Raw genomic sequence first — 27,963 nt, 5'->3', positions numbered from 1 at the left:
TGCTATAAAACAAAACACACAACTGGGAAGTATTTTATTTTTTTCTACTTCATATAACATTGTTCAAGACCACAAGAATTTAAAGGTCTCTTTCTCCAACTTTTATGATTTAGAAGTACCACTTAAAAATATTTACTGATGCTGTAAATATTACTGTTTTTGTACTAGTAACAATTTTAATGAATGCCATATCCATTATACCTCTTGCTCCTTTGGTCAGAAAGATAAACAGAAACTTTCAATCAGATGTTCAGACATTCAAAAATGGTTTTGAAAAGTATACCCAAACAAACCAAATATATATCAGCAACTATTACAATCAGTTTAGTAGTTATTAAGAATTCTTAACAAGGAAGTATTGAAGCATGTGTGAAATTTAAAAAATTATATACAATTTTAAAAACAAATTTAAATTTTTAAATAAAAAAGATTAATGGCCAAATTAAAAAAAGTTTGTGCATCAGATTTAATATCTTAATGTTTATCAGAAATATATTTTGTGAATAAGAATTATTTCATAAATATATATGTATAAATATAAATATATATCTGCAGGATCTGTGATGCTGGAGAAAACATTTTGAAGAAAAAAATTGCACTTTAGATTATCAGGATATTGTCAAATTTACCCTTCAAGTGAAATATAATTACCAATCCAGGTGCTTTTGGCACAAGTTTTTAGGTGAATATTGACACAATCTTAAAAACACAATGCTTTTGTATTTTATTCACTGGAATATGGAGAATCAAGCAGAATTTAAAATTCTGACCCAAAAATCCCAGATAACTGCAATTGCTTAATTAAATACAAAAAAAAAAAATTGTTTTACAAAGCGCTTAAACTTCCCTTTCCATCTGGAACGTGTAAAATTTTGCCAGCAACAGGTTTTCTCCAATTCCTTCAGCAAGAATTCCCAGCCTACACACAAATGTGACACCATCTTTTTCTATTCATGTATAACTTGGATCACACACCAGTATATAAAGACAAAAAATAAATGTATAATAAAAAGATTGGATAAATCAGAAGAGGCTTTTTGGTCTTGAATTCTTCACCCACTAACAATGAAGCAGCACTGTAGGCAGCCCAAAACACACCAAACAGCTTAAAAAAAGGAAAAAAGACAAAAGGCAGCATATTAGCAAGTCGATTAACTTTTTGGATATCATAGAGTAAAAATGGTGTTTACAATATTTTTAAAAAATCAACCACCAATTTTGGTAAATAGCAAAACTTGTTACAAATGTTAAAAACTTATTAAGAATGTCCATCTTTGCTGTACTCCTTGACTTCTGTAAATGTGGTCTTATCAGACCTGTCTTATCATAAGAATCACTTGGGGTGCCTATTAAAAAGAGACTTGGGGGACTCTCTAGTTCTGTTGAATTATAACTTACTAGTTTTTTCTTTTTGAGTTATAATTTCTAAGGGAAGCATCTAGTTATCAGTATTTTAAATTAAGTTCCCTGGTAATTATGATTAGCCAACTTTTGAAAAAACTATTATTACACCAAATTACTGAGAGAAAACTAATTCCTGCAAAGTAGGAAATTTTCTTTTTCCTTCTAAATAAGAAAATCGATTAAGTAAAAATTTTATACAATATTTATTAAGTTTTTCCCCAAGAACAGGTAGAAATACAGGGTTGAATAAAAAAGAGAAAAAAAAGACCACATTTTGGTCAAGAGTTTAAATAAAGTATACTATAGTTTTTGGATTACACACATACATACTTCTAAATTATTTCTACTGGAAACTTATGCAATACTTATTGATGTAGTCAACTAACACAATTTACAGCATAAAATTAAGGAAAAACTTCAAGGGAAATCAGGGAAACTATAATAGGAACAGACCTGGCACAAGGCAGAGTTTCTAAACCTTGCAATATTGACATTTTAGGCTGCATACTTCTTGGCTGTGGGGAGCTATCCTGTGCATTGTAGGATGGTTAGCAGCATCCCTGCCCTCTACACACTATATACTAGTAACACTTCTCAAAAATACCTCCAGATGTTGACAAACATCCCCTGGGGGACAAAATCGACCTCAGTTGAGAATCACTGCTATACAGGTAAAAACTAAATATTGGCAAACTTATTAAAAATGTATTTGGTCTGGTCCAGTTTTCCACTGGGTTTGTTGAACTTAAAAAAAAAAAAAAGTAACCCTACAAAATAATTCAAACATACACAAAAGTACAGGGAAATATATAAAATAAAATTTGATCAAATTGCATTTGTATATCATGATTAGATTGTTTTCATTATAAATGGTTGAAGAGTGACAAGTATTACGAGATTTGATGTTAAATAAAATCAGTGCACTTAAACTATATATTCTAATGTTAGAGTTTACTGATTAATTTCGCATCGTATTTCTCAACAAACCACAGACTGAAATAAGAAATGTGTAATAGCTCACTAACTCACAGAAGAGTAAGTGATCAGAAAAAAAATTTTGCCACAGAATAGTCTGAAGTTTAAAAACAATTTTATTCTAAAGTTTTAATGATATAAAAAAGAGTTTTCTATTTTATAATGATTTATATGTTGTATAAAGAATATTAAGGTCCAACTTTCAGATGAACTACATGATTAAAAATGACCAGAGAACAACGGTTTTAACCATTTTGGGAGTAGTCTCAGAAACAAGCTTAACCCAAGTGAAAAAACACACACCAGGAAGTGATCGTGAGTGAGTGGTATGTTCACTAAGGCTGGAATAGGAGTAATTAAATGTCTGCTGCAACGTTGACTTTAAACTAAGTTCTAATAATGCCAATTTCTTTTTTTTTTTTTTTTTTTGAGGCGGAGTCTTTCACTCTGTCGCCTAGGCTGGAGTGCAGTGGCACCATCTCGGCTCACTGCAAGCTCCGCCTCCCAGGTTCGCGCCATTCTCCTGCCTCAGCCTCCCGAGTAGCTGGGACTACAGGCGCCCGCCACCGCGCCCGGCTAATTTTTTGTATTTTAGTAGAGACGGGGTTTCACCGTGTTAGCCAGGATGGTCTCGATCTCCTGACCTCGTGATCCACCCGCCTCGGCCTCCCAAAGTGCAGGGATTACAGGCGTAAGCCACCGCGCCCGGCCAATGCCAATTTCAAAAAAAGATTTTAGGGTTATACTGAAGAAGAAAACAAGGTCTCTTTAGTCTCTGAAGTGTTTAAACACAAAGATGATCTAAAAATATTATAATTTGGATTTTTATTGAGACAAGGTCTCACTCTGTCGCCTACACTGGGGTACAATCACCGCTCACTGCAGCCTTGACCTCCTGGGCTCAGGCGATCCTCCCATCTCAGCCTCCTGAGTAGCTACGACTAACAGGTGCATGCCTCCATGCCCGACTAATTTTTGTATTTTTGGATAAATGGTTGAGTCTCAAACTGGGGTCAACTGATCCACCCACCTCAGCCGGCTGAATTGCTGGGATTTACGAAGGTGAGCCACCATACCTGGCCTATTTTATAATATTTGTAATAACAACAGCTTGAGTGCTTACTCTGTGCCAAGCACTGTACTAGGCAGAGACAGGGTCTTGCTCTGTCACCCAGGCTGGAGTGCAGTGGTGCAATCATGGCTCACTACAGCCATGGCCTCATGGGCCCAGGCAATCCTCCCACCTCAGCCTCCCAAGGAACTGAGACCACAGGTACCTGCCACCACATCTGCCTAATTTTTTGTGGAGATGGAGTTTAGACATGTTGCCCAGGCTGATCTCAAACTCCTGAGCTCAAGTAATCCACCCGCCTCAGCCTCCCAAAGTGCTGGGATTATAGGCGGTAGCCACCATGCCTGGTCAGCATTATATATACTTTAAACTCTTTGTAACAAACCCTAAAACGCAGTTGTTAAGTTTACCATTGTTAACAACAAAGTGACGGTAAGAAACGTTAAGATACCTTGGAAGACCAGACAACAACTAAGTGGCAGAACCAGGATTTGAATTTAGAACTGATTAGTTCCAAAAACTACACTTTCAATACCCAATGCTTATTATCAGTATCAGCTTAACGTAATTCTAACAGGAATCATTATTTCTTTTATATTGAAATTAGCAATAATTTCAACTGGCTCAGCTACTTAAAAACAAATACTTTCATGTGGAGGTTACATAACATCAGTTCTGAAAGTCATAGTCTTTAAAAGTTCCGTTCTCCATAAAGAACAAAATTATATTCACTGTGTAATATACATACATGTGTCAAGGCAGTCACTTATTCCCCAAAGTTGTTCAACATTAATAAATTCCAATGTTTAAGTTATATTACTCAAATAGTAATAAATACATTACTATTTTTTAATACTTATCAGTAGATGTTTAAGTGTATGTACATATGTTAATTTAACATAAATAACACAAAGAAGTCCTGATCTCTGCATTACGGAAAATCCAATTTATTAGAACCACATCTATCATATTTGACAGGAAAGTTACTATTCAAACAGGAGTAACAGTTACTAAATAAATGTCCAGTGGAATTTTAAATAAATATCCCCCTCAAAATCTGTCAGATGAACTCATATTATAAATATAGAAAATAACTTTTAAATTCAACATTTAAAAAATGCTGACCAGGCCGGGTATGGTGGCTCATGCCTGTAATCCCAGCACTTTGGGAGGCCAAGGCAGGTAGATCACCTGAGGTCAGAAGTTCAAGACCAGTCTGGCCAACATGGTGAAACCCCATCTCTACTAAAAACAAAAAATTAGTCAGGCGTGGTGGCACACACATGTAGTCCCAGCTACTAGGGAGGCAGAGGCAGGATAATCACATGAATCTGGGAGGCACTCCAGCCTGGGTGACAGAGCAAGACTCCATCTCAAAAAAAAAAAAAAAAAAATCTGACTATAATATCCTGAAACCTGATTTGCTCTTTGTTTTTCCCCCTAGACAAATGGTAATATCTGGTGATTAAAAAGGAAAAAAATAAAAGAAATATAACTGGTAAAATCAGTAAGAAAGGTCACTTCCAAAATACTACCAACCGTTTGATAAAGAGTTTTATATCACAATATTCCCAGACAGAGGCCTAGTATACTTTTGATACTGGAAAACAGTAAACTATGTAATACATAATCCTTAACTTACTTTTATAAGTGTAGACACCACTTCAAATGATCCAACCACCAAAAGTATAGGGGCTATTACAATGAGAGGAAGTAATGAATATCCTATAACTCCAAGGACTTGGCCATATGCAACCTGTGAATTTTGAAAATTTCAAATAAATGTCATAGAAATCAAGATACTCATTTTAATCAAAATTGAACACCACATATTCCTTGCTGTATTCAAATAAATGTGAGCATTAAGAATAAATCATAGCCGGGCGCGGTGGCTCAAGTCTGTAATCCCAGCACTTTGGGAGGCCGAGGCAGGCGGATCACAAGGTCAGGAGATCGAGACCACAGTGAAACCCCGTCTCTACTAAAAATACAAAAAATTAGCCGGGCGCGGTGGCGGGCGCCTGTAGTCCTAGCTACTCAGGAGGCTGAGGCAGGAGAATGGCGTGAACCCAGGAGGCGGAGCTTGCAGTGAGCCGAGATCGCGCCACTGCACTCCAGCCTGGGCAACAGCGTGAGACTCCGTCTCAAAAAAAAAAAAAAAAAAAAAAAAAAAAGAATAAATCATAATCTATTATACTCATTATTTCAAATTATCATATAGTCTCCCATGTTCCTGGGCAGTCTCACCAACCAACATGGTTTCAATTAAAATAAATTTGCTAATACCCAAATCTACATTTCCAGCATTTACCTCTCTTGAGTTTCATACTACCTTCAGTATATCTCTACATTGCATTTTGTCACTACATCCCATTCAGATGAAAAATCCAAGGTCTAGAGAACCTAGATGTTACCAATGCAGACCAGAAAGAAAGGGAAGGTGGCCAGGAGAGACTGAAGAGAAAAATATTTTTTAGTGACTACTTTATGCCAAGTTCTGTGATAGGGCTTCACATGCTGTGGAGATCAAATGAAATAACAACCCTATGAAACAGGCATTATTGTCTCTATTGTGAAGAAATTGATTCTTAGAGAGAAACAATGCTTTGCTTAGGAAAGCAAAGCTAGTAAGGTGTCAGTGTTCAAATTAAAATCTAGGCCCCTAAACTCCTACATCAACAGTCTTGAATTACCAAAAAACATAATGATATATATTTTCATATATTATACTAGATTTTGTCTAGGACATAAGAAATAATATATAAACAAATATAATTTTGTGTCTATTAGAATTATTTTAAATTTCCATATGCAGAGTAAAAAAGTTTCACAGATGTTACTCTAAATTAATTAAAGAGTTTTATTAAGATGCTCGATCGAACATATTCTAATATCATTCACTTATGAAACTGAAAATAGAAGGAAAAAAATAAACTTTTTTTAAAGACGGATCTCCCTCTGTTGCCCAGATTGGAGTGCAGTGGCGCGATCTCAGCTACTGTAACCTCCGCCTTCCAGGTTCAAGAGATTCTTCTGCCTCGGCCTCCTGAGTAGCCGGGACTACAGGCGTGTGCCACCATGCCCGGCTAATTTTTGTTGTTACTATTATTATTATTATTATTTTTGAGACAGAGTTTTGCTCTTATTGTCCAGGCTAAAGTGCAATGGCGCAATCATGGTTCACCACAACCTCTGCCTCCCGGGTTCAAGCAATTCTCCTGCCTCAGCCTCCCGAGTAGCGGGGATTGCAGGCATACGCTACCACATCTGGCTAGTTTTGTATTTTTAGTAGAGATGAGGTTTCTCCATGTTGGACATGCTGGTCTCGAACTCCCGACCTCAGGTGATCCACCCACCCCAGCCTCCCAAAGTGCTGGGATGACAGGTGTGAGCCACCATGCCCGGCAATTTTTGTATTTTTAGTAGAGGCGGGATTTCACCATACTGGCCAGGCTAAAATAAAAACCAAAAAACCAACAACTACTCCTGGGCTCAAGTGATCCTCCTGCCTCAGCCTCCCAAGTAGCTGGGACTACAGGCGTGCGCCACCACACCCAGCTCAAAAGTCCTTATTTATTTATTTTTAAGACAAGATCATACTGTCAGCCAGGCTAGAGTGTAGTGGCACAAACACAGCTCACCACAGCCATAATCCCTCAGGCTCAGGCAAGCCTCCTACCTCAGTCCCTGGTAGCTCGGACCACAAGCACACACTACTATGCCTGGCTAATTTTTAAAGAGATAGGGTCTCCCTACGTTGCCCAGGCTGGTCTTGGAACTCCTGGGCGCAAGCGATCCTCCTGCATCAGCATCCCAAAGTGCTGGAACTACAGGTATGAGCCACGGCATCCAGCCCCTTTTGAGTTCTGGTGTGATATCAGAGAATATTCACAATCATCTGAAAAGGTTACTAAAATACTCTCCCTTTTCAATTATATACCTGTATAAAGCCTTATTTTCTTCAGATACTTTAGCCAAAATAATATATCTTAACAGATTGAATGGAAAAAGCATATATTAGAATCCGATTTCCATTCAGCCAGACATTAAAGCTACTTACAAAAATGTAAAACAATGCTATGCTTCTAACTCTTTTGTTTTGGAAAATATGGTTGTTTTTCTTTAAATGTATTGTTTATGTTAAAATGTAGTTGGTTTATTGTTACAAATCTCTTTGGCAACGTGAGATCAAAACATTTGAGAATTTCCAAGAATAAATTCTGGCTGGGTGCAGTGGTTCACACCTGTAATCCTGGCACTTTGGGAGGCTGAGGCGGATCACCTGAGGTCGGGAGTTTGAGACCAGCTTGACCAACATGGTGAAACCCCATCTCTACTAAAAATACAAAAATTAGTTGGGCAGGGTGGCAAGTGCTTGTAATCCCAGCTACTCGGGAGGCTGAGGCAGTAGCATCGCTTAAACATGAGAGGTGGAGGTTGCAGTGAGCCAAGATTATGCCACTGTACTCCAGCCTGGGTGACACAGAGTGAGACTCCATCTCAAAAAAAACAAAAATGAAATAGGCCGGGCATGGTGGCTCATGCCTGTAATCCCAGCACTTTGGGAGGCTGAGGTGGGTGGATCATGAGGTCAGGAGTTCAAGATCAGCCTGGCTAAGATGTTGTAACCCCATCTCTACTAAAAAATACAAAACTTAGCTGGGCACAGTGGTGGGCACCTGTAATCCCAGTTACTCAGGAGGCTGAGGCAGGAGAATTGCTTGAACCCGGGAGGCGGAGTTTGCAGTGAGCCGAGATCGCACCACTGCACTCTAGCCTGGGTGACAGAGCAAGACTCTGCTTCAAAATAAACAAACAAACAAATAAATAAATAAATAAATAAATTTTGGCTGGGCGCGGTAGCTCACACCTGTTATCCTAGCACTTAGGGAGGCCAAGGCGGGTAGATCACTTAAGGTTGGGAGTTCGAGACCAGCCTGGCCAACATGGTGAAACCCTGTCTCTACTAAAATTACAAAAATTAGCCAGGCATGGTGGCACATGTCTATAATTCCAGCTACTTGGAAGGCTGAGGCAGGAGAATTGGGAACCCAGGAGGTGGAGGTTGCAAAGAGCCAAGATTGCCCCACTGCACTACAGCAGGATGACAAAGCAAGATTCCATTAAAAAAAAAAAAAATTAATAAATAAAAAAAATAAATTCTATGCTTCCCTAAAAGGCTGCAATTACTTCATAAATGGGACAGGATATTTTCTTTTTCCTCATTTGTCGTACCATTTATTGAGTAAGCACAATACTAATGTTGATCATCTTAAAGGAACTAGCATAAAGCAATTCTGGGACAAGAAACAGTTTCTTGTATAGCTAATGATGACATCTGCAGTATCAAAAATCAAGCTCACCATAAAAAAGAAAGGTTATTTTCAAAATAAACTACTTACTTCTCCACCAAGAACTCTGGCCAGTAAGAAAATTGTTAGTGAACCAAATATCCAAATGGTTATAATCCATGAGACCACCTTAGGGAGAAATATCATGCAATTAATATTTTTATACCAAATAAGCTGATAATTTTCCAATAACTCAATTCTCTGCCATAAATGACAGTTTAGCACGCCCAATTTCAGGTCATAGAGATGTTATGTGGGCTCTCAGGTATCATTCCAAAACTTAATAAGAATATAATGTGTGATACAGTTTTACATCCAAATTAAAATCTTAGTAATTATCAATTGCCTAAAGAAACCTCAGTATTTCAAAATCTATGATAAAAGATTATTGCAAAAAAAGTGTTTACTATCAACCCCCTGTTTTACAGCATCCCACAAGAAAAAATTATTTCTGAAGTAAGTTATCAATCTTCTCTGGAAGTCTTTAAAATTTATGTTACATATTTATTCAATAGAATATGGAAGCCATTTCAGACAATTTTAACTCCTCAAACTTAGTGTAATGATACATACATATATTTATATTTTCAAGCTCTGTCTGCTGGGATGGTCTAGATATAACACCCCAGTAGCAACATAAGCACATTTATTGCCCAGATACTGGTTTCTTTTATTATTTATTATTTTATTTATGTATTTATTTAATAGAGACAAATCTTGCTATGTTATTTGTTTATTTACTTACTTATTTAAGAGAGACCAGGTCTCACTATGTTGCCCAGACTGGTCTTGAACTCCTGAGCTCAAGTGATCCTCCCACCTCAGCCTCCCAAAGTGCTGGGATTACAGTAGTGTGCCACCATGACCAGCCCCAGAAACTGGTTTCTAAATATCATTTCCTAATTAAAGGAAGTAGGACTTCTTAAATAAATGGTTGGCCAGTGCAGTGGCTCATGCCTGTTATCCCAGCACTTTGGGAGGCTGAGGCGGGTAGCTAACCTGAGGTCGGGAGTTCAAGACCAGCCTGACCAACATGGAGAAACTCCGTTTCTACTAAAAAAAATTACAAAATTAGCCGGGCATGGTGGCGCATGCCTGTAATTCCAGCTATTCGGGAGGCTGAGGCAGGAGAATCACTTGAAACTGGTAGGCAGAGGTTGTGGTGAGCTGAGATCGCACCATTGCACTCTAGCCTGGGTGACAAGAGTGAAACTCCGTCTCAAGAGAAAAAAAAAAAAAGAATGGTTGATTCCAAGGCTAGGGCAGGCAAAATACAAGATTAGCCCAGAACACTGTGTGAAGTAAGAAGGAAAGTAAGTACTGAAAAAAAAGAATGGGGCCGGGCGCGGTGGCTCAAGCCTGTAATCCCAGCACTTTGGGAGGCCGAGATGGGCGGATCACGAGGTCAGGAGATCGAGACCATGCTGGCTAACACGGTGAAACCCCATCTCTACTAAAAAATACAAAAAATTAGCCGGGCGAGGTGGCGGGCGCCTGTAGTCCCAGCTACTCGGGAGGCTGAGGCAGGAGAATGGCGTGAACCCAGGAGGCGGAGCTTGCAGTGAGCTGAGATCCGGCCACTGCACTCCAGCCTGGGCGACAGAGCGAAACTCTGTCTCAAAAAAAAAAAAAAAAAAAAGAATGGGATATGTTGAAACGAGACAGAAGGCAAGTTGAAGGAGCTCCCAATGGTTAAAGCTTGAAAAATCTGAGCAATAAAATAAATTATGACAGTACTGGATTATAACTCAAAGAATAAAATGAATGAGGGAAACAGAAAAATCATCATTCTGTAAACATTATAGTAATAATTACTGCATGCACGATCTACCAACGGATGCTAAAATTAGTAGTCTAAAGTTAGATGGGAAACAGAATATTTGCATAGTTGCAAAGTATCTCCATAAGATATTTATTAATTACAAAGAGAAAAATAGTAACTTTACACTGGAGAAATTGAACAGATACTACCCCATCACCTAACCAAGTGATCAAGGTTAATATCACCAATAATAAGACGTATCAGTATCACACATTCCCTGTCAGTATACAGAGAGGGGGACAATGTCACTTCTGAGATATTCTTGCCAAAAATGCATAATCCAAATTAAATCATGAGAAAACATCAAGTAAATCCAAATTGAGTGACATTCTATGATGGTATAGTAATCTGTTTTTTTTTTTTTTTTTTCCTTTTTTTTTTTTTTTGGAGACAGAGTCTCACTCTGTCGCCCAGGCTGGAGTGCAATGGCGCGATCTTGGCTCACTGCAACCTCCACCTCCCAGGTTCAAGCAATTCTCTGCCTCAACCTCCCGAGTAGCTGGGATTACAGCTACCTGTCACCATGCCCAGCTAATTTTTGTATTTTTAGGAGAGATGGGGTTTCACCATCTTGGCCAGGCTGGTCTTGAACTGCTGACCTCATGATCCACCCGCCTTGGCCTGTAGGCATGGGCCTAATCTTCTGTTTTCAACCTTAGAACCCTTTGTTCAGACGAAAGATTATACAAAACAGATACAATTAGAGATGTTCTAGATGAAGAATTAGTGGTAGGTAGGAGACCAGAGTCTCCATTCACCTTCTTCAATGGTCTTTGCAACACTTTAACAGAATATCTGATATAAACAGAATATCTGATATAAAATATCTGATATCTGATATTTACTAATCTAGGGTAAATATTAATAGGACTAGTATAGTAATGCATAAAGTATCTTGTGATGGAGAGATTATTCTGGATTACCTTGGTGGGCCTTAAATGTAGTAACAATTGTCCTTAAAAGATGAAAAATGAGGCTGGGCACAGCGCTTCAGCCTGTAATCCCAGCACTTTGGGATGCCAAGGTAGGCAGATCACCTGAGGTCAGGAGTTTGAGACCAGCCTGACCAACATGGTGAAACCCCATCTCTATTAAAAATACAAAATTAGCTGGGGGTGGTGGTGCATGTCTGTAATCCCAGCTATTTGGGATGCTGAGGCAGAAGAATCGCTTGAAGCCAGGAGGCGGAGGGTGCAGTGAGCTGAGATCATGCCATTGCACTCCAGCCTGGGCAACAAGAATGAAACTCCATCTCAAAAAAAAAAAAAAAAAAGATGGAAACTCAAGGAGATTTAAGTACAATGGAGAAGAAGGTAATGTGATCATGGAACCAGAAATCATAGTGATGTAGCCAGAAGCCAAGGAATGCTGGCAGCCTCTGGAAGTAAAAGAAACAAGCAACAGATTCTGCCCTGGAGCCTCCACAGGAACCGGCCCTGTAGACATTTTGACCTTGGTCAAAGCTTTATGACTCATTTTGGACTTCTGACATTCAGAACTGTAAAATAAATCTGTATTACTTAAAACCACTAAGCTTGTAGCAATTTATTAGAGCAGACACCAGAAACTCATTCATTTCCAAATCCCTGTGGTGAACAGTAACTTTTTACCCCCTCAAAGCCTTAAACTTTGCATGAGGGAGTGATGTATATATGTTGTGTTTTGGTAATAAAGTATCTGAAAGTAGGACAAAGGGATTAAAATACCAGTAGTAGTATAAAAACAAATACTGATGGAATCCTTCTCATCATTCATTTAAAGTAATGGTCATTTTAAGAACAGAATTATGAATGAATAAAAGGTAAGAAATATGAATATGAGTATTACATTTCAAACTGTTAATCTCTTGGGAAAATCAGAAGGTACATGAGCAGCCCTTCTGGTGACTTCTGCTCAGCTGGAAGTGGTTCTATCCATTTACTCCAGTGTGCTATACAAGTACTAATACTTTTTTTTTTTTTTTTTTTTTTTTGAGATGGAGTCTCACTCTGTCGCCAGGCTGGAGTGCAGTGGCATGATCTCGGCTCACTGCAACCTCTGCCTCCCGGGTTCAAGCGATTCTCCTGCCTCAGCTTCCCGAATATCTGGGATTACAGGCGTGCACCACCATACCCAGATACTTTTTTTGTATTTTTAGTAGAGACAGGGTTTCACCTTGTTGGCCAGGATGGTCTCAATCTCCTGACCTCGTGATCCACCAGCCTCGGCCTCCCAAAGTGCTGGGATTACAGGCGGGAATCACCACATCTGGCCATTCTATGTCAATCGTGATGTGGAAAAGTAAGAAAGCATTAATCTAAGGTACTCCTCACTTAATTATGGAACAGTTTTAGGAACGAACAAGTGAGAAATAATGGGTAAAGCATTTCTCAAACATAATATGGTATATTACAGTTAATATCTTATATTTAATTTTTGAAACTCTCAAAATATTTAGAATTTGTATAAAATAAGATATACTTACCCTAAACTGTCCATATAATGATATCATGGAAAAGAAAAGAACAACAGCCAGAGGACCCCAAAAGTCAGGATTGTCTCTCACCACTTGTCTATTAAAACCAAGTGATGGCATTGGCATCAAAACACATCGAATTTTGTAGTAAATATCCTTTAGATCGATGTCCAATTCTTCCCTATAATTTTAAAATAAAAATTCTCAAAAGGCACACATTTCCAAATACTAAAACAGTTGCAAAAAAAATTAAGAAAACTTTAAATAAGACAGTATAATCTCCATAGGTCAACAAAACATTTGCATTTGAAGTGCCACATTTCACTAATTCCAAGGTGTACATTTTTAACATTCCAACATCTCTAAATGTGGGATATATCTCAATCACTGGTATCTTACAATCGTCAGCCTGGAGTGACACCAAGTGTTTCTAATATTTACCTTTCCTTTCGCCAGTCTCCTGGAGGCACTATTTAAGAAAACTTTAAGTAAAATTTTCTGCTTGAGACTTTTTGGGCCTAATTCAGATGGCAAACCCATATGAGAACCAGTGTGGGTTTTACATTCTCTGGGGAAATTCTCTCTTTCCTTCAACATCTTATCCACTGCCAAACTGAAGCAAACTTCCTTGCTGTCTCTTTCTGTGTTATGTTATTTCTCATTCATCCTTACACTAATAAGGAGACAGCTCTTTGATGTCCCAGCTTTATGCTGTCTTATGCACTTTTCTGTTTAATTAATATGTAAAATAACTTCATCTTATAATCAATAGTGTCTTTGATTTGATGATATATGCTTTTTTTGCTGGTTTTTGAGATAAGAGTCTTGCTTTCTCACCCAGGCTGGAGTGCAGTGGTGAAATTTTGGCTCACTGCAACCTCTGTCTCCCAGGTTCAAGCGATTCTCATGCCTCAACCTCCCGAGCAACTGGGACTACAGGCCCGTGCCACCACGCCCAGCTAATTTTTTTTTGTATTTTTAGTAGAGATGGGGTTTCGCCATGTTGGCCAGGCTCATCTTGAACTCCTAATCTCAAGTGATCCGCCCACCTCAGCCTCCCAAAGTGCTGGGATTACTGGCGTGAGCCACTATGCCTGGCAAATATATGGTGTATTAACATTAAGAAACATAGGATATTTCAGCACTTACTCTACTGATAATTAATACAAAGAAGATTCCAGAAATGCCTCAATTTTACAAGGCTATAGGTTCTTCTTTTCAAAATTATTTCTTTACTTTTTTCTCCAGATAACCACAAAATTTCAGATACTATAAAGAAAGTGAAAGCCTCTTTATATGTAGCTCTCCTCCCAGTGGCAGCTCTAGAATTTCTACATTGAAGAGATTTTGGAGTGGTAATCTTTTTGGAAATCTTAATTTGTCCGAAACTTAATTTCAACAGCAAGTACCTAAGAGCCTTGCTTTTTTAAACTGCATGATTACTTCAGATAGCTGACAGACCCAGGTAAGCTGGAGTAGACATACATGTGTGTGAGATACAGGATTACCATTCTTTTAATTTTTGTTTTTTAATTAGTTAAAAAATATTCTCTCATTATTATTTCAGTTTTTTAAATTGCTAGTAAAACTGACAATTGCTATAGTTTTTGACCAAAAAGGTTAATGTTTTCTCTCTACATAACAAGAAAGAATATAATCATCCCACAGACTAGCTCTAAAAACCAAAAAATATGTATTATTATTTTTACATACAAGAGTGGCTTGTTATCTTCAGGATCATCATCTTCAACTTCCAGAAGCCAGCCATACCCTCTTTGTCTCAGAAATGTAGTAGCTGTAGATTCTTTGATAAAATCTCCGCCAAGATTTAATTTGACATCTGGGGATGCTATTGAACCACTGAGATCTTAGGAGAAAAGAGGACAAAACTATATAAACTAAGAAACAATGTGTGAATCTTAACCAAAGTGAGCAGATATTCAACTAAAATAATTATCATTTGAAGATCTCTATGAACATCTGCTATTGCATATAATCTTCAAATTTTATAGTGATAAGATATCTAAAAACCATCATTTATTTTATAAGAATAAAATGAAAGATGAAAGAAGTGAAAAGACATGCAAAAGGTTTCACAGCTAATTAGCCAGACTGATACCAGAATCTAGACTTAACAACAGTAATTCCTTCAAATTTCAATGGAAAATACATGCAAAATATGTTACACGACATCATTTTGGATTCCTTCATTATTATACATACCATGTGCCTCAGAACAAAGTAACTGAATAACTTCTTTTCAGAGGTATTACATATGTATATATACAAACTATTAGACAATTTATTTGCTAAAGGAAATTGTAGATAATTTCTCTCTACCTTTTCATGTATTTATTCACACATTCTTTCATTTAAATCATCACATATCTATGCTAAGTGTTTCATATATTAATGTTTAGTTCTTGATAAATCTGGTAAGTAAGAGTCCCTGTTATTTCAGCCAAAATTTCCCTTTTCTTCACATAATTACATCATTCATCTTTAGTTTTGGCAAAAATAAATAAAGGGCTATGTTTTTTGTTTTTATTTTTTAGGTCAGCTCTAAAAAGAGGTGAAGAGATTCAGTTATCCATATTAAAAAATAAATTCCATGTAGAGTCTGCACAGTATCTTAGGACTTACAGATAATCGTGGTAGTACTAATGCTACATTTTCTAGTTAAAACAATGGAAATAGTTAAGGATTTACCTGAGGTCACATAGGGATTAAAAAGAAAAAGCACATTTGTAGGATCAGACAATATACATTAATAAACAACCATCAACACGGTCAGTGCAAGTCACATGATTATAGTATTATTTCAGAAAAATACTTTTGGAAACAACAAACCAGAACACTCTAACACAGACAGATACTTCTCTGGAGATCATGTCCAACCAATACCAAAGTTAGCTTCCTTAAAAAACAAAAAACTGTTTTTCATATACAGTACAAAGAGCTTAATTTGCATAATACTCTATGAGTCACATCCTGGCCTGCTTGTGACAACTCCTGCAATTAAGTTTGACAAATGTTTACATTCTGAAGCTAAGTCCCAGCTTAGCTACTAACTGATACAGCAAATCATTCATGTTTTCTGGGTCCTAGCATCCTATTCAAAGTTCTTTCCAGGTTAAACATTATATGATTCTAAAAAGTTTTTATAAAGGAGCTCACTCAGAGATAAAATATATTTGAATTCACCACCTAAAGTTTAAAAATAATCCCTGTACATGTTATCATATAATCGTGTAGTTAAAATATTCTCTTAAAAGTGCTTGCTACTTCATCTTAATCTAAGTTGAAATGAGAGAGGTGGAATTTAAAAGTCTATTTCTAATAGATACAAAGAGTGTTTTTTCTTTTCTTCTTTTTTCTGCATCATAGTCTCACTCTGTTGCCAGGCTGGAGTGCAGTGGCGTCATCTCGGCTCACTGCAACCTCCGCCTCCTGGGTTCAAACCATTCTCCCACCCCAGCCTCCTGAGCTGGGATTACAGGTGCACACCACCATGCCCAGCTAATTCTTATTTATTTATTTATTTATCTATTTATTTATTGAGACAGAATCTTGCTGTCTCTCCCAGGCTGGAGTGCAGTGGTATAATCCCAGCTCACTGCAATCTCCACCTCCTGGGTTCAAGTGATTCTCCTGCCTCAGCCTCCTGAGTAGCTGAGATTACTGGCGTGCACCACTATGCCTGGCTCATTTATATATATATATATATATATATATATATATATATTTTTTTTTTTTTTTTTTTTTTTTTTTTTTTTTTGAGACGGAGTCTCGCTGTGTCGCCCAGGCTGGAGTGCAGTGGCCAGATCTCAGCTCACTGCAAGCTCCGCCTCCCGGGTTTTTACGCCATTCTCCTGCCTCAGCCTCCCGAGTAGCCGGGACTACAGGCGCCCGCCACCTCGCCCGGCTAGTTTTTTGTATTTTTTAGTAGAGACGGGGTTTCACCGTGTTAGCCAGGATGGTCTCGAACTTCTGACCTCGTGATCCGCCCGTCTCGGCCTCCCAAAGTGCTGGGATTACAGGCTTGAGCCACCGTGCCCGGCCTCATTTTTATATTTTTAGGAGAGACGGGGTTTTGCCATGTTGGCCAGGCTGGTCTCGAACTCCTGACCTCAGGTAATCTGCCTACCTAGTCCTTCCCCAAGTGCTGGGATTACAGGTGTGAGCCACCGCACTAGGTCAAGAGTGTTTTTTCTTGATTTAACAAGAAGATTTAGATCCAGAAATCACTAGTACAACAGTGACGTTGGAGGTTTTGCAATTATGAGGCTGGAAAGGACCTTAACAACTGTTTCCTGGTTTCTAGAAAGGACTGCACGTAAAGTCCTTAATCTAAAGCAAAAAAGGATAAATTATAGTGCTAAGAAATGTTGTGCTTCAGAACTGTACATGTTTAGCAGTTTGTCATGGCATGGATGCAAGAACCTCAAAAAGGTATCTTCAGGCCGGGCGCAGCGGCTCATGCCTGTAATACCAGCACCTTGAGAAGCCGAGGTGGGTGGATCACGAGGTCAGGAGATCAAGACTATCCTGGCTAAAACGGTGAAACCCCGTCTCTACTAAAAAAAATACAAGAAAATTAGCCGGGCGTGGTGGTGGGCACCTGTAGTCCCAGCTACTCGGGAGGCTGAGGCAGGAGAATGGCATGAACCCGGGAGGCGGAGCTTGCAGTGAGCCGAGATTGCACCACTGCACTCCAGTCTAGGTGACAGAGCGAGACTCCGTCTCAAACAAACAAAAAAAAGCATCTTCAGCTTACAGATTTTGTAGTACTTTCTGTTCCATGTAAAGTAGAAAAATATCAAGGACACATGTGGGAATGCCAGCAATAGCAGTTTGACAACTCCCCTAGTATCCCCAAGACATAATTGTGAGTGAGAAAGAACAGGAAACTCCAAAAAATTGGCAGTAGTTTAACATGTTATCAAGTTAACAAGTGGAGAATGATGTCAGAAAGCAAGGAAAACAATTAAAAATCACTCCAGGAGCATGGCTGACTTAATTTAAACCAGAGTAAGAACGAGCTAGTTTGGTTGCCAGCTCTTGGATAGACGTCCAGATAGTAAAACATGAATTTTATGTTAATTTCTACTTACTATACCATAATATTCTTGTCATTTTCTAAGTAAAAACAATGTAAAGATAATACATATAAAAGTGGATTTAAAAAGAAACAATATTTTAAAAAATCTATTGTAAAAGGAAATTTTAAAAATGTTTCTACTGCTATTTTAGCTCAGAGTGAAGAATATCAGTAAATTTCAAGTCTTATTGAAAGCCACCTTTGGAAAACTCACACAACAAAATTAACAGGAATTTTTCTTCCCTTTCAACTCAAATGTATGACTGGGTATGGGATCCCTTCTCTGAATCTTCTGCTCAGCCTGAGAATCTGAAAGAGGAAAACTTAGTGCAGTGTGACAGTACACTAAAGATGAAATTTACTACTGATCTGCTCCTAGACAAGTTCCCGATTTCTGTGAAAGAAAAGTATCCTGCAATAAACAATGAACATTTTGTGGCACTCGCCACATTCTCATATATAAAGAAGCTTTTCCTTATTTAACAAGCAACAAGAGCAAGAACAAAAATCATCTCATTTCATCTCATCTCAGACTTGAAAATGAAGTCTACATGTGCTTCAGTATGACCCAGAATTGTGTATTTGTGCAGCAGAAACAAAAACAAGCATATATTTTTGCACTAAAAGATATTAATAAATTTCATTATTTCATTTGAGTTATAAGGATACCATTTTATTTTTTTATTTTTTAGACAGAGTCTCTCTGTTGTCCAGGCTGCAGTGCATGATCATAACTCACTGCAATCTCCACCTCCCAGGTTCAAGCGATTCAACTGCCTCAGCCTCTCGAGCAGCTGGGATTACAGGCACCACCATGCCAAGCTAAGTTTTGTATTTTTAGTACAGATGGGGTTTCAACATGTTGGCCAGTCTGGTCCTGAACTCCTGGCCTCATGTAATCCACCTGTCTTGGCCTCCCAAAGGGCTGGGATTAAAGGCAAGAGCCACCATACCTGGCCTAAGGATACCATTTTAATGTATACACAGGCCTATGAAAGAGATCAAGAAACTGATGCATGTGCATAATTTTGTAATTGCTAGACCTATACTGGAGCTTGATCATGTTACTCTGTAAAAAAATGTTTTTTTCGGCAGGGCGCGGTGGCTCAGACCTGTAATCCCAGCACTTGTGAGGCCGAGGCGGGCGGATCACGAGGTCGAGAGATCGAGACCATCCTGGCCAACATGGTGAAACCCTGTCTCTACTAAAAATGCAAAAATTAGCTGGGTGTGGTGGCGTGCACCTGTAGTCCCAGCTACTCGAGCGGCTGAGGCAGGAGAATTGCTTGAACCCGGGAGGTGGAGGTTGCACTGGGCCGAGATCATGCCACTGCACTCCAACCGGGCAACACAGCGTGACTCCATCTCAAAAAAAAAAAAAAAAAAAAAAAAGGAAAATGTTTCTTTCAATGTCTTGTATAAATTTTTGTCTTAGGTTATATTTTTAATCATGTTATCCTGGTTTATGGCTTTAGTAGCTTTTCTATCAAATATTATCAGTAAATTTTCATATTGTAAATAATTAAATTCTGTAATTTATCTGATTATCTGATTCACAAAAAGATGAAATTTCTTTTGTCTTATGTCTTTAAATTTTTTATTTTGAAAAATTATAGGCCGGGCGCGGTGGCTCAAGCCTGTAATCCCAGCACTTTGGGAGGCCGAGACGGGCGGATCACGAGGTCAGGAGATCGAGACCATCCTGGCTAACACAGTGAAACCTCGTCTCTACTAAAAATACAAAAAAAACTTAACCGGGCGAGGTGGCAGGCGCCTGTAGTCCCAGCTACTCGGGAGGCTGAGGCAGGAGAATGGCGTAAACCCGGGAGGCGGAGCTTGCAGTGAGCTGAGATCCGGCCACTGCACTCCAGCCTGGGTGACAGAGCGAGACTCCGTCTCAAAAAAAAAAAAAAAAAAAAAATTATAGATTCATAGAAAGTTACAAAAATAGAAAAGAGAGGTCATATGTACCCTTTACCCAGTTTCCCCCAATAGTACCAACTCACATAACTATCAAATTCAGGAACACTGACACTAGTATAATCCATAGACCTTAATCAGATTTCACCAGTTTGACATGCGCTCATTTGTGTGTGTGTATGTGTGTTTATAGTTATATGCAATTTAAACACATTTGTAGATTTGTGTAATGCCTTATGAGTTTTAAAACTCATGAAAGTAAGTAGATTAATGAAAAAAGTAAATCTTGTTTAAATTCCCTAAGAAAGGTTAGCTAAAATGTCATTTTCAGTTTTCAAAAAGGAAAAGTTATTCTTGCAACCGTTACATACTATATATCATACTTCACCAGCATATTGTATAGAAAATATTTGTGGTAAGACTAGACCTATATGGATATTATTTTTCATAAGTAGGAATCATAGAGTTTGAGACCAACCTGGCCAAGATGGTGAAACCCCATCTCTACCAAAAATACATAAATTAGCCAGGTGCGGTGGCAGGTGCCTGTAATCCCAGTTACTCGGGAAGCTGAGGCAGGAGAATTGCTTCAACCCGGGAGGCGGAGGTTGCAGTGAGCTGAGATTGCGCCACTGCACTCTAGCCTGGGCGACAGAGCAAGACTCCATCTCAAAAAAAAAAAAAAAAAAAAGGAAAAACTAAAGATTCCTCTGTCTACACTACTAACTTGTATTAGAGGTGACGTCCTTTCCGGGAAGGGGGAATGTCAAAGAATAGGCTAAATGGTCACAATAACAGAGTGACAGAAATTTATCATTTACTCAAAAGAACAATGACAGTAATTATCTACAATTTAGTGATCACTGTATTGTGAGCTGTAGGTATTATCATTTTTATATAGGAATAAAAAGGAAGAAGAAAGCCAAGGTTGAAATGCAATATATTGAGTCCAGTTCTCTTTACTAGATTTATAAAACCTACCATCAACATTTCCTTGCATCTATCTCAAAGGCATCTAAAATTCAATATTCCAAAACTGAGATATCTCAGGTCTTCCTCCACTTTTTTTCATTAAATGATACTACTAATCTATCCAGCATTGTAAGCTAGAAGCTTATCCTTGATGGTTTGCTTTATTTGCATGTTCCCTCTCCATCCAAACCACCACTAAATTGTCAGTTTTACCTCTAAATATTTTTAAACCATGTCTGTCCACTTACCATTTCTACCACCAGTAGCAAGCTAATGCAAACCATCAACTCCTGCCTACATGATTACAATGGTGTACGAACTGCTTTTCCCCCAGTCATTTTTGTCTCCTTCCAATCCATACTCTTCACTGTACCCAGGAGACTCTAAGATGCAAATATTTCACTCTTCTGTTTAGAATCCTTCATCTCCCTCCCCCAGTTGCTTTTCTGGCTCAAGTCCAATAATTTCTACATGTCCTATCTTCTTATCCAGGCCCACTTATCTGCTCTCCTCCCCATCTAGACTCTATACCCTAGCCACACTAAGCCTCTCATTTCTTTGAATGAACCTGGATTCTATTTGCCTCAGGGACCTTGTACGAGGCTATTTGCTCTAACTTCAGATAATTAAATATCATCCATTCTTTAGTTCTCAGATATACTTGCTGTATTAGTCCATTCTTGCATTGCTCTAAAGAACTACCTGAGACTGGGTAATTTATAAAGAAAAGAGGTTTGACTCACAGTTCCACAGGCTCTACAGGAAGCATGGCTGGGTATGCCTTAGGAAACTTACAATCACAGCAGATTGCAAAGGGGGAAGCAGGCAGTTTTATACGGCCAGAGGAGAGAGAGATAGATAGTGGAGGTGCTACACCCTTTTAAAAAACCAGACCTTGTGAGAACTCACTATGACAAGAACAGCAAGGGGGAAGTCCACCTCCATGATCCAGTCACCTCCCACCAGGCCTCTCCTCCAACACTGAAGATTACAATTCAACATGAGATTTGGGCAGGGACACAAATCCAAATCATTATACTTGCTTAAGCAAATTTTCCTTGATCTTGCAGACTAGACTATGTAGGTTCCTTTCATAATTTCCTCCACTTTTCCTTCATTATATTTATCACTGTATATAATTATATATTTGTGTAATTACTTGATTAATGTCTATAAAATCTATGAAGGGATAGACTATTTGGGATTTTTGGGGGCGTTTGTCTTGGTACACATAGACCCAGTACTTATATTAGTGCCTGACCCATAGTAGGCAATCAACAAATGTGCATGCTTATTGAATGAATTAATTAATGGAAGGGCAAACAATACCATAAAGCTTAAATTAAGAAGTGACATTAGGCCTGGCATGGTGACTCACGCCTGTAATCAATCCCAGCACTTTGGGAGGCAGAGGCGGGCAGATCACTTGAGGTCAGGAGTTTGAGACCAGCTTGACCAACATGGTAAAACCCCGTTTCTAGTAAAAAAAAAAAAAATACAAAAAATAGCTGAGCATGGTGGCAGGCCCCTGTAATCCCAGCTACTTGGGAGGCTGAGACAGGAGAATTGTTTGAACCTGGGAGGCAGAGGTTGCAATGAGCCAAGACTGCAGCATTGCACTCCAGCCTGGGCAACAGAGCGAGACTCTTGTCTCCAAAAAAAAAAAAAAGACATGAGATAAATGAAAGCAAAAATAATTTATTCTACAAATAATTCTTTTGTGATATTTATACCATGGGTTCTATGATAGGTACTGGGGTATAGAAAATATTAGGAAGTTTCCATTTCTGAGGGACAGTTAAAGTAAGTGTTACCAAGGAAAGAGCATTTGAGTTCAGTCTCAAGTTTTAACTTGAGGCGAGGAGGAGAAAGACATTCTAAGCATGAAGATCAGAATCTGCATACACATGGAGACAAAACACCAAAGCACATTTTAGAATAAAGGGTATGTGTGGACACATAGTAAGGATAGGTATCATTAAGAATGAGGGATTTGGACAGAATCTAGAAGGAAGGGTATACACTGAAAACATCTATAAGTTGAAAATATTCATGGTTAGTAAAACAGTATAAAAAGGGGAGAAGCAAGAATTTATATGACGTGTAGAAACTAGGGAAAAGACCTGGAGCTGTACAGTAAAATGTTGATATTGGAAAACAATAAAAAAATAAGTGTGGGGTCAGTTAACACTGAAACCCAAGCAGCAACATCATTACTCACATTTGTTGAACACTTAACTCTTCCAGATATAGTAGTAAATACTTTACATTTGCAAAATATTTGCACACTTGGGTATTCTTATTCCCAATTTGTATACGAGGAAAATGAGGTTAAGAAAGGGTAAATTGGTCGGGCACGGTGGCTCACACCTATAGTCCCAGCACTTCGGGAAGCTGAGGCAGGCGGATCACGAGGTCAGGAGTTCGAGAACAGCTTGGCCAATGTAGTGAAACCCCATCTCTAACGATACAAAAATTAGCTGGGTGTGGTGGCGTGAGCCTGTAATCCCAGCTACTTGGGAGGCTGAGGCAGGAGAATGGCTTGAACCCAGGAGGCGGAGGTTGCAGTGAGCCAAGATCGCGCCACTGCACTCCAGCCTGGGTGACAGGGCAAGACTCCGTCTCAAAAAAAGAAAAAGGGCCGGGCGCGGTGGCTCAAGCCTGTAATCCCAGCACTTTGGGAGGCCAAGACGGGCGGATCACGAGGTCAGGAGATCGAGACCATCCTGGCTAACACGGTGAAACCCCGTCTCTACTAAAAATACAAGAAAATTAGCCGGGCGAGGTGGTGGGCGCCTGTAGTCCCAGCTACTCCGGAGGCTGAGGCAGGAGAATGGCGTGAACCCGGGGGTGCGGAGCTTGCAGTGAGCCGAGATCGTGCCACTGCACTCCAGCCTGGGGCACAGAGCAAGACTCCGTCTCAAAAAAAAAAAAAAAAAAAAAAGGTAAGTAGCTTGCCCAAGATCACATGCAGAGTAATTGATAAAAGCCAGGATGCAAATCCAGGACTCTTCCATACTTCAGATACACAATTTAGAAAAATGTAAGAAAGAGACAGCAGAAAGAAACGTGAGGAGACAGCAGACTAGCTCTTTGGTTTTGTTTTTTTGAGATGGGGTCTCACTAGGTTCCCTTGGGTGGCCTCAAACTTCTGGGCTCAAACAATCATCTTGCTTCAGCCTCCTGAGTAGCTGGGATTACAGGCGCACGCTACCACACCTGGCTGTAGACTAGCTCTTAATTACAGATCTATCATGTGGAAGTTGCTAAACCTCTCTAAGCCTCTGTTTCTCTTTTTCTTTCTTTTTTTTTTTTTCAGTCAGGGTCTTGCTTTGTTGCCTAGGCTGGAACACACTGGCACAATCATAGCTCACTGCAGCCTAGACCTCTGGGTCTCAAGTGAGGCTCAGAGCAGCTGACCCCATGGTAGCTGGGACCACAGGTGTGCACTACCACGGTTGGCTAATTTTTTTTTGTTTGTTTGTTTTTTGAGACAGAGTCTTGCCCTGTCACCCAGGCTAGAGTGCAATGGCGTGATCTTGGCTCACTGCAACCTCTGCCTTCTGGGTTCAAGTGATTCTCCTGCCTCAGCCTCCTGAGTAGCTGGGATTGGGATTACAGGTGCATGCCACCACGCCCAGCTAATTTTTTGTATTTTTTGTAGAGATGGGGTTTTGCCATGTTGCCCAGGCTAGTGTCAAACTCCCGAGCTCAAGCCATCTGTCCACCTCAGCCTAAAGTGCTGGGATTACAGGTGTGAGCCACCACGTCCAGCCCACCTCAGTTTCTTTATAGAATACAGGAATAATAAAGGTCATTGGGAGTCTAATTAAGAACAAATGAGGCTGGGCGTGGTAGCTCACACCTGTAATCCCAGTACTTTAGGAGCCCAAGGTGGGTGGATGACTTGAGCCTAGGAGTTCAAGACCAGCCTGTGAAACATGGTGAAACCCTGTCTCTACAAAAAATACAAAAATTAACCGGGCATGGTGGCGTACACCTGTAGTCCCAGCTACTTAGGAGGCTGAGGCAGGAGAATCACTTGATCCCAGGAGGTGGAGACTGCAGTGAGCTGAGATCAAGCCACTGCACTCCAGCCTCGGCGAGGGGAGTGAAACTCTGTCTCAAAAAAGAGAAAAAAAAAAAAAGATCAATGAGTAGTATACTTAAAATACTCTAAATTTAAACTGTACAATATATTGTGTGAGGATATTATGCATACACATATAGCTCCTTGGATATATAGATCTATATGTCTCCTGGGGAAATACAGAGAAGTTTGAATAAACTTTATGGATTTTTACTTATTTCAGGTTTCTTAGTATATGGAATCAATGGGTTATCTACTTACATTATTGTCAGATTTCTTAGGCATATTTAAGAAAACTAATTCCTGAGGGAAGGGAGAATGAAAAGAATATAGAAACATGAGTTTGAACAAACATCATGTTCTGACACTTAATGGAAACAATTTTTTTAAACCTGGGAAATTAAAGTTGATATTACTCCCTAAGCATCATGCTACCAAATGTAGATGAAACAAACTGAAATATTTTGGGGTGCTGTATCTCAGCTTAAAAGAAATTTACGGCTGGGCTGGTAGCTCACATCTGTAATCCCAGCAATTTGGGAGGCCAATAATCTGAGACAAGCCTAGGCAACCTAGCGAGATCTACAAAAAGTTTAAAAAATTAGGCCGGGCGCGGCGGCTCACGCCTGTAATCCCAGCACTTTGGGAGAAAGAGGTGGGTGGATCACGAGGTCAGGAGATGGAGACTATCCTGGCTAACACAGTGAAACCCCGTCTCTACTAAAAAAATACAAAAAAATTAGCCGGGCGTGGTGGCGGGCGCCTGTAGTCCCAGCTACTCGGGAGGCTGAGGCAGGAGAATGGCATGAACAGGGGAAGCGGAGCTTGCAGTGAGCCGAGATTGCGCCACTGCACTCCAGCCTGGGCGACAGAGTGAGACTCCGCCTCAAAAAAAAAAAAAAGGAAAAAAATTAGCTGGGCATGGTGGCGCAGACCTTAGGGTTTCGTGGGTCCACTTGAAGAGAATAAGCCACCCAGAAAAACCAGCCACCAGATAGTCTCCAGCTACTCAGGAGCCTGAAGCGATCATGGGAGCCCAGGAGTTTGAGGTTACAGTGAGCTATGATCAAACCACTGCACTCCAGCCTGGCAACAGAGTGAGACCCCACCTCAAAAAAAAAAAAAAAAGAACAAAAGAAAGAAAAAAAGTAAATGTATCAGCTATGTTCCCTTTGACAGACAAAAATTTTATTGTACATTTTAAATTATGACCAGTACTATTTTTAAAAAACAATGCCAAACAGCACAACAAGAAAAACAAAAGGGAAAACAAGCTATACTGATACACCATAAAATTTCTTAGAAAAATCTAGCTTATTTTTCAGACTGAAATTTCTGTAAACATAATTTATGTTTTCATAGCAGGCAGTAAGTCTGGTCACTGGAAAATAACTGGTGCACGAAGTGCAATAAAAATTTGAAAATGACTAGCAGAATAATATCCAGGTTATGAGTTGGATAGGGAACTGAGAAAAGGAGGAAAACATTCTCCTGTGCTGTAGAAAAGTATCTCTAGCACAATCGCTTCCTCAGAATAGTACAAAGAAATCTGTAGGGGCTACTGGAAACACATAGTTGGATTATGCTAAATTTCCAATATACCTGGATCAATTTATCTGAATACTGAGGTGAAACACTACAAAATGGGAGGAAAACGGGGACTCGGGTAAGACATCAAATTCAATAAAAACTAGTTTGCATTTGCAGTGCGAATCTGATCCCAGACCCCCCAAAAAAAGTGATCTCCACTGAGTTTGTATTTGCAGTGCCGAATCTTATCCCAGACCCCCCAAAAAAGTTATCTGTTGATACATAACAGAAGAAAACAGTCCTCCTTCCTTATTCTCATTCTTTGAGATGTCCCTTGGCCAATCTGTCCTTTTTCTCAGTAACGGCGAGTAATTCCAGAAATAAAACCTTAGGGTTTCGTGGGTCCACTTGAAGAGAATAAGCCACCCAGAAAAACCAGCCACCAGACGGTGTGGGGAAAGCTAGGGGCTGACCAAGTAACTTGATGCTTTAAAAAGCAGCTCCCTACACCCCTCCCTCCGTCCTTCGGGGCCTCTTGGAAGGCCCGGCAGGCGCGGTGGGCTGCAGTCACCAGTCAGCTTCCTGCCTGTCCCCACCCGGCCACGACCGCCTCGGCATCAGGAAGACCCTACGGCGTCGGGCCCTGGCTTCCTCCGGGTGACAGCCCTTCCAGGGGCTCAGCCTCACCTTCCGCGTCTGCTGAGGAGACAAACGTGAAGTCCCCGTTAGTGGGGGCATAGGCCGGGGGCGGGCCCGGAGGCTGCATCTCGCGGCCCCTCAGAGCCGGCCGCGTTAGAGGAGGCTGCGGCTGGGCCCAGACCGCGAGGCTGCCGCGGCACCGACCCGCACGCTTGCCCTACGGTGCGGCCTACGAGTCTCGACGTGCAAGCTGGGATCGAGGCCGGAGACGGGCACAGCAGGCCGCTGGGCTGTCCCGAGACTGCCCCACCAAAGTCCTCTTGGTGGCTATCACCCAAGCACCACGACGCCGGCGCCCTGACAGGACCATAACAGTGACAGCGCCGCTGCGATTGGCTCTTTGTAATGTGCTCTCCCATTGGCTCCCGGAGGAAGATTCTGATTGGGTTTTCCTGTTGTTGATTCCGGAAGTTTACCCAGGACAGGAAGTTCACTTGTAATTCGTGGAAATCTCAGGCCTCTTTTTCCTGCTTGGATGTTTTTGTTCCTTTAAATACCATCTTTCCTGGCGTTTTGTTTACCTATTAATTGCGTTTTTGTTAAGTGGGTGGATTAAAGAATTGTAGAACTAG

General features: G+C 39.9%; 1 protein-coding gene across 1 annotated transcript; it reads right to left on the bottom strand.

Annotated features, from left to right (window-relative positions):
* Positions 1–3: 3 nt before the first annotated feature.
* Positions 4–27,666, bottom strand: LOC105479686 (Yip1 domain family member 4). Its single transcript, XM_011737804.3, has 6 exons — positions 27,380–27,666; positions 14,793–14,946; positions 13,089–13,260; positions 8,854–8,931; positions 5,094–5,207; positions 4–1,105 (listed from the first exon to the last, which is right to left on the bottom strand). The coding sequence occupies exons 1-6, from the start codon at positions 27,456–27,458 to the stop codon at positions 968–970; spliced, it is 735 nt and encodes a 244-aa protein (XP_011736106.1). The 5' UTR covers positions 27,459–27,666; the 3' UTR covers positions 4–967.
* Positions 27,667–27,963: the final 297 nt, after the last annotated feature.

The sequence above is a fragment of the Macaca nemestrina genome, chromosome 13 (assembly GCF_043159975.1).
Source record: "Macaca nemestrina isolate mMacNem1 chromosome 13, mMacNem.hap1, whole genome shotgun sequence".
NCBI lineage: Eukaryota > Metazoa > Chordata > Mammalia > Primates > Cercopithecidae > Macaca > Macaca nemestrina.
Note: the sequence above shows the minus strand (reverse complement) of the source record. Positions and strands in the feature narration are given on the sequence as shown.